This window comes from Pholcus phalangioides, unplaced genomic scaffold, assembly GCF_987345545.1.
Source record: "Pholcus phalangioides strain wild (caught in Gottingen) unplaced genomic scaffold, Ppha-v1.0 ptg000003l_1, whole genome shotgun sequence".
NCBI classification, from domain to species: domain Eukaryota; kingdom Metazoa; phylum Arthropoda; class Arachnida; order Araneae; family Pholcidae; genus Pholcus; species Pholcus phalangioides.
The window spans coordinates 39,127,978-39,137,364 of NW_028301596.1; the positions used below are offsets into that span (position 1 = coordinate 39,127,978).

The following is a 9,387-nucleotide window of genomic DNA, read 5'->3' on the forward strand; positions in this document are numbered from 1 at the left end:
AATGTGCATTTTGGGAATGTTTATCGCTCTTTTTTTTTTCAGAATTTCCCGGTCTAAGTTATTTATTATTGTAATGAAATTTAGTGCAGGTGAGCTCTCTAGCATGGTGAAGTTCAATACTTTAAAGCATAGTCTTCCAAACTTTTTGTTCCATCGCCCCCTTCATCAGAAATTTTTTCGTCTATCGCCCCCAACTCAAGTAAACTCATAGGATCCTATGTTAAATCGGTAGGTTCTATCGCCCCCTTGGACCATTCCATCGCCCACCAGGGGGCGGTATTGCCCACTTTGGGAAACACTGCTTTAAAGTATCGGTTAAGAAATTATGTTATAATTTCCTCAACTAGAGTTGATTCTTCGAAGTGATAGTTGAAATTTGATTTTTATTGAGCAGCAAAAACAGGTTTATGTTAAAGAAAAGTCATTTCAAGGAATCTAATAAAATTTATGGAATACTATGGAAATTTATGAAATATAACAGCGGGGGAACGCAACAACGGTGACGTGAACCTAAGATGGGTGTCGTGAGCACAACGGTCTAATATAAACGCCCTGAATATGGACCCAGTGGGTGTGAATTTTCGAAGTCACATGCAAACGGTGACCTTCCTCTTGTTTTGAAGGCCAAGTATGACAAATTTCATCAAGATCGGAATAAAATTTTAAATTTGTATGAATTACATCCACTTTATATATTTATAGATAGATTTAATTTATACTCTTTTGGTGTTGTACCTATACGAAGTGTACCATTGTATACGCAGCATCAGATTTCTGCTGATTCTGGTAGAGATCATTGAGACGAACAATATCATAGGTAAGGAAGGCGGTCAGTCTCTGAGTAAAGAATCATAGTCTAGTGATAATCTGACTATAAGACTATATTCAGACATTATTTTCAACGAATGAAAACTTAACGGCTTGCTATTGTCCATCACGACGAAAGAATGTAACGCTAGTAGACATTTTCAAAAAACCTCAGTGATAAACGAGTGCAATGCTTTTTAATGCATTTAATTTATTAGAATAAACATGGATTTATACCTGGATGCACACACACACACACACATATAATCACAATACAAGTTGAAGTAAGGCCGGGAAAAAAATTTCAAGTTTTTATGGTAGTATTTTTTACTTGGAGCACTGGGATTTCTTGACGCAAGGTGCTTTCACTCCATCCTTTGCGGGCTCTTTTCTGATGTAGCCTGACTCGCAAAAGCATCCGTCGACACACATCATCACGCATATTTCTGGATTAGGCTTTTTACAGTTTGGTTCGCAGGCGCTTCCACACTTCTCTCGTCTTTCATTTTTTGGACAATCATCTATGATGGATACAAGCATAAATTGTCAATTATCATGATCACGAGAAGCAAAATTAATATATTCTGCATTTTATTGAGAAAATTATTAAAACATGTCAAATATTGATTCGCATATGCATGTGCAATTAATCATTACTAACACTTTATTCATTTATTCACTTTTAGACGTTCATAGAAACAAATTTTTCCTATGTGAATGGCTGCAGCATCGATACGGCTTCTTGGACATGGTCAAAATATTGATGCATTGAATTCGAGGTCAAGGCCAAAGATGGCCACAGCACAATGTATTTGTTTATTTATTTTCATATCTCAACAAGCCGAGTCCAATTACAGAGATAGAAAACCGCCACGGGCGTATAAATGCCACAAATAAAATAAATAAATGAAAATATAAAAGAACAGTAAAATAATAGCATAAAATCCTCAAACAAGCACATAATGCAAATTTGTACATACGTAATGGAAATACAAATTAATAACTCGATACAAGAAAGACAAAGCCACGTTTATCCAGAATAAAAACAAAAATCCCGAAAAATAGATGCATTTCACCAAAATACAATGCACAATGATAGGTAAACAGAAATACATCAATATGGAAAACTTATGAAAACAAGTGAAAAAAAGTAAGACACTCAGAGATGAAAAGATGCATTAGTGAGAAATACGTATATTACCTAGTGGAAAATGAGGAAACTTCACAAAAGATATCTGGGAATTCAGTCGTGTAATAATTTTTACAAGTCACTCGTACATTCTCGCAAAATGTGTGAAGTATCCAAAATGTTCGTTCGTGCACGATATAACTAAAAAACATTGCGGGAACTATGAGCCCGTTGCTCGCGAGATGGTACGGATACGTTAATTAGGCTCAACAAATAAGAGTAATCAATTCTGCCATGAAAAACTTTTGGTAGAAATGATAGTTCTCGCATTGTACGTCTGCTATCGAAAGATGTCATCTTGAAAAAAAAAGAGAAGATCCGAAGTAGGTGCATGCACACCTAAAGCCTTCCGGAATAATGACCGCAAAAACTTTTTCTCTACCAGCTCAATACGGACTCCCATCGCTGTAGGAATATGGCTCCATAGTATATGTACTAAGCCATACTCAATTTACAATTGTGGATAGTGCCTGTAGACGGTGTACGGTATGAAATGAAATGAAATGGATGTACTATGGACTTGGCAAATAACTTCATTACTAGGAATTTAGACACCAATGAACAAAATAGTTTTTGCATGTACTGTATGGAACAAAATACTATGTATATCTACCAGTTCAACCAACTCTATGTATTGTACTGAGATAGATCAAGAAGAACTGAAACAAGTAACAAGAGACCTAAATTAAAATAAAGCAAGTGGCTATGATGGACAACCCCTAAAATGATGAAAATGATTTCAAAATACCACCTAAACACATTAAAAAAATTAACTGATCATTCTCTTTTGAATGGTATCTTTTATCATGAATTAAAATACTCTCTCGTTCATCCTATATATATAAAGCAGGACATAGAAATGATCTGGTAAATTACAGACCAATAAGTATACTTCCAGTTTTTTCAAAAATAATTGAAAAATGTGTTAAAAAACGACTTCTAAATTTCCTAAATAGACAAAACTTCTTCTCTCCCAATAACTATGGATTCCAAAAAAATAAAAACACAGAAATGCCAATATTAGATCTAAGTAACTATCTACACAATGGCTTCAATAATAATATGTATTCCATAACTGTGTTCTTAGATTTAAAAAGAGCATTTAACTTCGTTGATCTGGAAATATTAACAAGTAAACTATTCTTAATGGGAGTTAGAGGAAATATGCTTAAATGGTTTGAGTCATTCTATAACAAAAGACAACAAGCAGTTGTGATTCAGAAAGAAATTAGTTCCTTTCGAGAGGTGAAGAAAGGAGTAACTCAAGGATCTGTAATGGGTCCAATACTATTTTTGATATGTATAAATGATTTATGCAATCTGAAATTAAATGGAAAGTTGATAACCTTTGCTGATGACACAGCGCTTTATGTAGAAGATATAAATACATTAGATTTAATAAAAAAAGTAGAAGATGACCTAACAAATAATAGCATGTGTCTAATAAAACATAAACTAAAACTTAACTTTCAAAAAACAAAATACATCTAAATGAAAACTAGAAACATGAATATCAATGAAAGCATACACCTAAAAATACATAATCATTGTCGCTGCCAAGGTAATAGTGATTGCTATTGCCAAGAAATAGAAAAAGTTCATGAGTACAATTATCTGGGTATAACAATACAACATATTAATTGTTGAATTGTTGACCTTAAATGGAACTCGCACTGTGATATTTTAATCAAAAAAAATCAGAAAATATGCAATAATCATATATAAAATGAAAAACTTAATCGATGAAAAATTTTTGAAATACTTATTTTATACAAATACAAATACAAATACAAATACAACACCACAACAGGCAAAATGCCCAACGAGGTGGCTGATAAAAAGATGCCCATAAAAATATGGTTGTCATATGTTTCAAAAATACAGCAACCCAATTAAAAATGCAATTAACACAAATTACAAACAATATATACACATGATAAAATATTATACAATGCCCATAAAGAATACTTATGGTTGTCTTATTCTAAGAATGGATAGCTTCCCGATTTACCCCAACATGTTTATCGTATTTCTTTTTAAACGTGTCAATTGTGTTACAATTTACTACCTCCGGGGGTAAGCTATTCCATTTATTAACAACCCTATTGGAGAAAAATTCCCTGCGACACCATAACCTTGCATTGTCCCTCACCAATCGATACTGGTGTCCCCTTGTAAAAGCAGTCGATTGGCGGTGTACTAAAAGTTCATGGTCCATCCTATCCATCCCATTGAAAATTTTGAACACTTCGATCATATCTCCTCGACACCTGCGTTCATCCAATGTAAACATATTCAAAAAATGAAGTCTTTCTTCATAACTCAAGCCCTGTGTGCCAATAAGGACACGCGTAGCTCTTCTCTGCACCCCTTCAACCAAGTCTATGTCCCTCTGTAGGTATGGTCTCCAAAACCTTACAGCATACTCCAGTCCAGGACGAACTAAGCCTCGAAAAAGCGGAAGAATGACTTTAGGAGAACGCGAAGAGACCTTTTTGAAAATGAGACCAAGCATTCTATTCGATTTTTTGACAACCGCTGAACAATGTTCAGAAAACTTAAGTCGCTCGTCAATGAGAATTCCCAAATCGGTGACTCTAGTTGCATCCGGGATAGTGACACCATTCAACTCGTAAGAGAACCGTGGGTTGTTCGAACCAAAATGAGCGACCATGCACTTATCTACGCTAAACGTCATGCTCCATTCATTTGCCCATGCTGCAATCTTGTTTAAGTTGGTCTGGAGCAACTCCCTATCGCTTTCATTCCCGATTACCCCCATTAGCTTCACATCATCTGCGAATTTGCTAGTAATTCCATCGATACCCTGATCGAGTTTATCGATAAAAAGTGAAAAAAGTATGGGGCCAAGGACACTTCCCTGAGGAACTCCACTTGTGACGTCTGTCCAACCAGAGAATTCCCCGTTCACCATAACTCGTTGCGACCTATCTCTTAACCACGATTCTATCCAATTCAGCAAGTTGCCCCCTATTCCAATCTCGTGTAAACGCTTCAAGAGTTTGCCATGTTGGACCCGATCGAATGCCTTCTGGAAATCAAGGTAAACCACGTCGACATTTTTGCTCTTACCCAAAGCCTTAGTCACGTAATCATAGAAGCAAAGGAGGTTAGTTACACATGACTTCCCCTTCCTGAACCCATGCTGATTATCCGACAATACATTATTCTCGTCTATCCACTTCACAAACTGCCTTTTGATGATAATTTCCAAAATTTTCGCGAGGGAGCTCGTCAAACTCACTGGACGATAATTAGACACCACTTCTCTACTACCCTTCTTAAATATAGGAACAACGTTAGCCAGTTTCCAATCTCTCGGGACGATACCCTCAGCAACACTACTCCTGTATATCTGTGCGACTGGCCCCAACAATTCATTAGCACCTTCCCTGAGAACCCTGGGATAGATATCATCTGGTCCTGGTGCTTTGCTTGCACATACATTTCTTAGAAGATTTAGGACCTCCACGTCTTCCACTTGAATATCGTTGAGCGTTTTATTACCCCATGCAACACCCGTATATCGAATATCAACACCCGTATATCGAATATCAACACCCGTATATCGAATATCACGGATTTATGCAATCATTAATTATGCAATTTGTGTTTGGGGTGGAGCATACTATGACAATATCCGGAAATTAGATAGCATGTATGATAGAATAAGATCTCAAATAATAACAGATAGTACGAAAATACAGTGCCACACTATATCTCTCTAAGACAAAACTACATATATAGAACGATAAAATTTTCACAAGCAAATGAAAAATATTTAACAAAAAATCGAAATAGAACCACAGATAGATACAATTGAGTATATCAGGTATCGAAGCCTAACAAAACGCTATATAAAAAGAGCTTTTCCTACATAGCCCCTAATTTTAAACTTATTTTATACTGAAAACCAAATTAGCAATAGAAAAAACATAAATCATATAGTATTCGACTTTGTTAAAATAATGATTATGAAATGATTTTAACAAATACGCTATAATCAGATATAAAAATCTGTGCACTGTGTACGAAAAGAGAAAGAAATTGTAAAATGATGAAAGGATGCATATCGTTGTTATTGTGCATATAAGTATAGATAGATATATGCATATGTATGGTGTTACATGTAATGTACTAACTGATATTCATAATACATAATTTAATTATATAACCGTGATTATAACTCTCAAAATGAGAAATCTAACATCTTAACGTATACCGTAATCGTAAATATATAAATAAAAATACAATATAACATATATCTAATCTTTATAAAAGCTGTTGTCTGAAACATATGTGATTATAACCCCCTTTAGACCTGCTGGAATGACTTTTAAGTCCCTTGGGGTCACAAAGAGTTTGTATTCATGTGTTTTTATGTTTGTACCTATGTGTATGTTTGTATTTGTATATATGTCTGTGTTTTTGTGATTTGTTTATTAAAAAAAAAATGAGCCATACTCAAGTGAGGGTAAACATATGTGAAATACAGTCGCACCATCGCTGAGACAGAAGTGAATGGTCCAGCCGACCTAACGATAAAGACAAGGGACTAATTGGACTTCAACAGGACACTTTCCGCGTGAGCCCTCAAGTTCAAATCACTCTTGAGAATTACAAATAAATCCATTACCATGTTCTTTCTTTGTACGCAACGATATCAGCATGCGTTTTCTCATACTGTCCAAGCAAATGCACATGTAATTTTTGCGTTTGCAGAAATGTCCCGTTTTTCTTCCCGTAATGCGAAGAGATTGAACTATTCTAGAAACATACATAACCGGGAAAACATACAACACTCAATCGATCAAGTTGATCTAAGTTTACATGAAAATAATCATGTGATAATCGGTTTTTATTCAGATGTTCCAATTTTTCGAAACAACTTTCAGGTTGCTCTAATTCAGCGGTTCTCAACCTGTTTTTATTTGCGCGGAGCCCTTTTTAGTAAAAAAATTCTATGGCGGAGTCCCATAGGCCCATTTTTAATTATTCATTAAAGTCATTTATTTATTTTTACTATTTAAAAATATTTAATTATTTCTTTTTATTTTACTGATTTTTTTTCCCTCGAGGGGTCGCGGAGCCCCTGGGGAGTGCATAAGGAACCCCAAGGGCTCCGCGGAGCACCGGTTGAGAACCGCTGCTCTAATTTATTAAAACAAAGAAGAAAAGGAAGTTTGACATTTTAAAGACACAATTCAATCTATTACACGCAAATTTTTTTGCTACCGATATGTTCGAGAACAAACTCTTAGAAGTTTAAAATGCAAATTACAAACGTAATGTTAATTTTGGCTTTCCAATTTGAGCATTTCGTGATGTGTTTTCGTAAATATCTGGGCTGTTCTAATTTTTTGAAAAGAAAGACGTTTATAAACTGAATCTAGAAGAATGTCCGGAGAGAAAATAAAAGTTTTCGTAGAAACTCAATCGCTTTTTATACGCCATTATAAGCTGTACTTAATTGTCATTCAAGAATCGAGAAAACACCAACACGAATGAGTAGAACTTAATTTTCTTTGAGTATTTTATGATGCTAAATTTTTCTGGATTAAAAAAATATTTTTACCATAATAAATATAATAAAAGTTTTTACATACAGTAACATGTTAATCGAAATCCGTTAAAATCACTCAAAGTCGGAATTTGCAAAAAAAGAGAAGTTATTAAATAGGCCGCTGCCTAAAAATTATCTTTTAGAGCTGTATAAGTTACGGTTTTACTGCAGTAAATTACGATATCTTAAACTCTGTGATATTCTTTTTAAAAGTTAATATGAGACGGATCCACGTTATATAACTTCAAATAGTGTCTTTTTTTTCCCTCTGTAATTAAATAAAATTTTAAAAGATAATAAAAAAGAAATTCTAATAATAATAATAATATTTATTTAATTAATAAAACTATTTTTTTAAATATTAATTACCTTTTTGAGCTGACGCTGTGATGAACATGACAGCAACCACCAACAACGTAAAGAGCTGAAATTTTCCCATGCTCTGAAATTGACTCTTATTCAATATTAGGAGATAAATCCGGAGAGTGAATGGATGGAACGTTTTAACTTTCGTGAAACTGAGAGAAAGGCTTTTTATATACTACGTAACATAAGCCTCCTACTCGTTAAGTAAAATGAGCAAACAAAGTATTTCTAAGTATTTCGTAACGTCATCCTTCAGCTGTACAAATCTTGTTTTAAAAGAGAGATGTAAATGCTGATTTTCTTTGAGTATAATTATATTGAGCAAAGTCACAGCAAACGCTTTAAACATGTGTTGACCGAAAAAAACCATTCCGTGTCTTTGGATTTATATGCAAGTTCATTCGATGGCGTTATGAAAATTTAAATTTTCCTCATCAAAATGTGTATTTCGTTTTTTTTCCAAGTCGAAATGCAACTTCGAAAAAAGGGAGAATGTTCGGTCATCCCAAAAGTTACGCAATTTTTTAAAAAAGACTGAAAATGGATGCCTAAAGCCTGGATTACACTATAAAAGTTTCATAGAAGATCTTTCATGAAATTTGGAAAACGCAGCCACAATAAACGTGTGGGTTACATTCGCTCGAATGTAATCTATACGCTTATTGGTTGCATTTGTCGAATTTCATATCATAGTCAAAGGATTAGAACACTGTAAAATAATTCATCGAGCATCTTTACATGGTATGCAACAAGCTGTGAAGTGGATTTATATGCAAGTTCATTCGATGGCGTTACGAAAATTCAACTTTTCCACAACAAAGTGTGTGTTTAGTCGAAATGCAACTGCAAAACATGGGAAAATGTTCAATCATCCCATAAGTAACGCAATTTTTAAAGAAGACTGCAAAAGTACGCCTAAGGCCAGGATTACATTATAAAAGTTTCACAGAAGTTTTTTTTATAAAATTTGAGAAACGCAGCCAATAAATGCATCGGTTACTTTTGCCCGAATGTAAAATATATGACCATACGCTTATTGGTTACATTTTTCAAATTTCAAAAAATTTCATAGTCAAAGGATTAGAACACTGTAAAATAATTCATTATGCATCTTTACATGGTATGCAGCAAGCTGTGTAGCGGTGAAACATGTGTGTTTGAACATGACATTACTAGAACAAACGTAAGTCCTCAGAAGTTCCGTCAGTAGCAATTAGCATTGAATGAGGTAGCCGTACGTACTAGTGAAAAACTTCAGTGTTGTATATGGTTACGGGTCCTTGGCATGGAAAAATTGCCGCACATGAAGGACATGATCCGAACGGGGGGAATTGTTCGAAAACCACTATCATCTTAAGAAGGTGTAAGCAACCTTCATGTGAATAAAATGGAATTATGCTACAGAATAATGATTAAATGTCACGGATCATATCGTATATAT

General features: G+C 34.4%; 1 protein-coding gene across 1 annotated transcript; it reads right to left on the bottom strand.

The window, feature by feature from the left end:
• Nucleotides 1-987: 987 nt before the first annotated feature.
• Nucleotides 988-8,117, bottom strand: LOC149088519 (chymotrypsin inhibitor-like). The gene is made up of 2 exons (XM_089248049.1): nucleotides 7,950-8,117; nucleotides 988-1,328 (listed from the first exon to the last, which is right to left on the bottom strand). The coding sequence occupies exons 1-2, from the start codon at nucleotides 8,017-8,019 to the stop codon at nucleotides 1,135-1,137; spliced, it is 264 nt and encodes an 87-aa protein (XP_089104175.1). The 5' UTR covers nucleotides 8,020-8,117; the 3' UTR covers nucleotides 988-1,134.
• Between the last annotated feature and the right edge of the window lie 1,270 nt (nucleotides 8,118-9,387).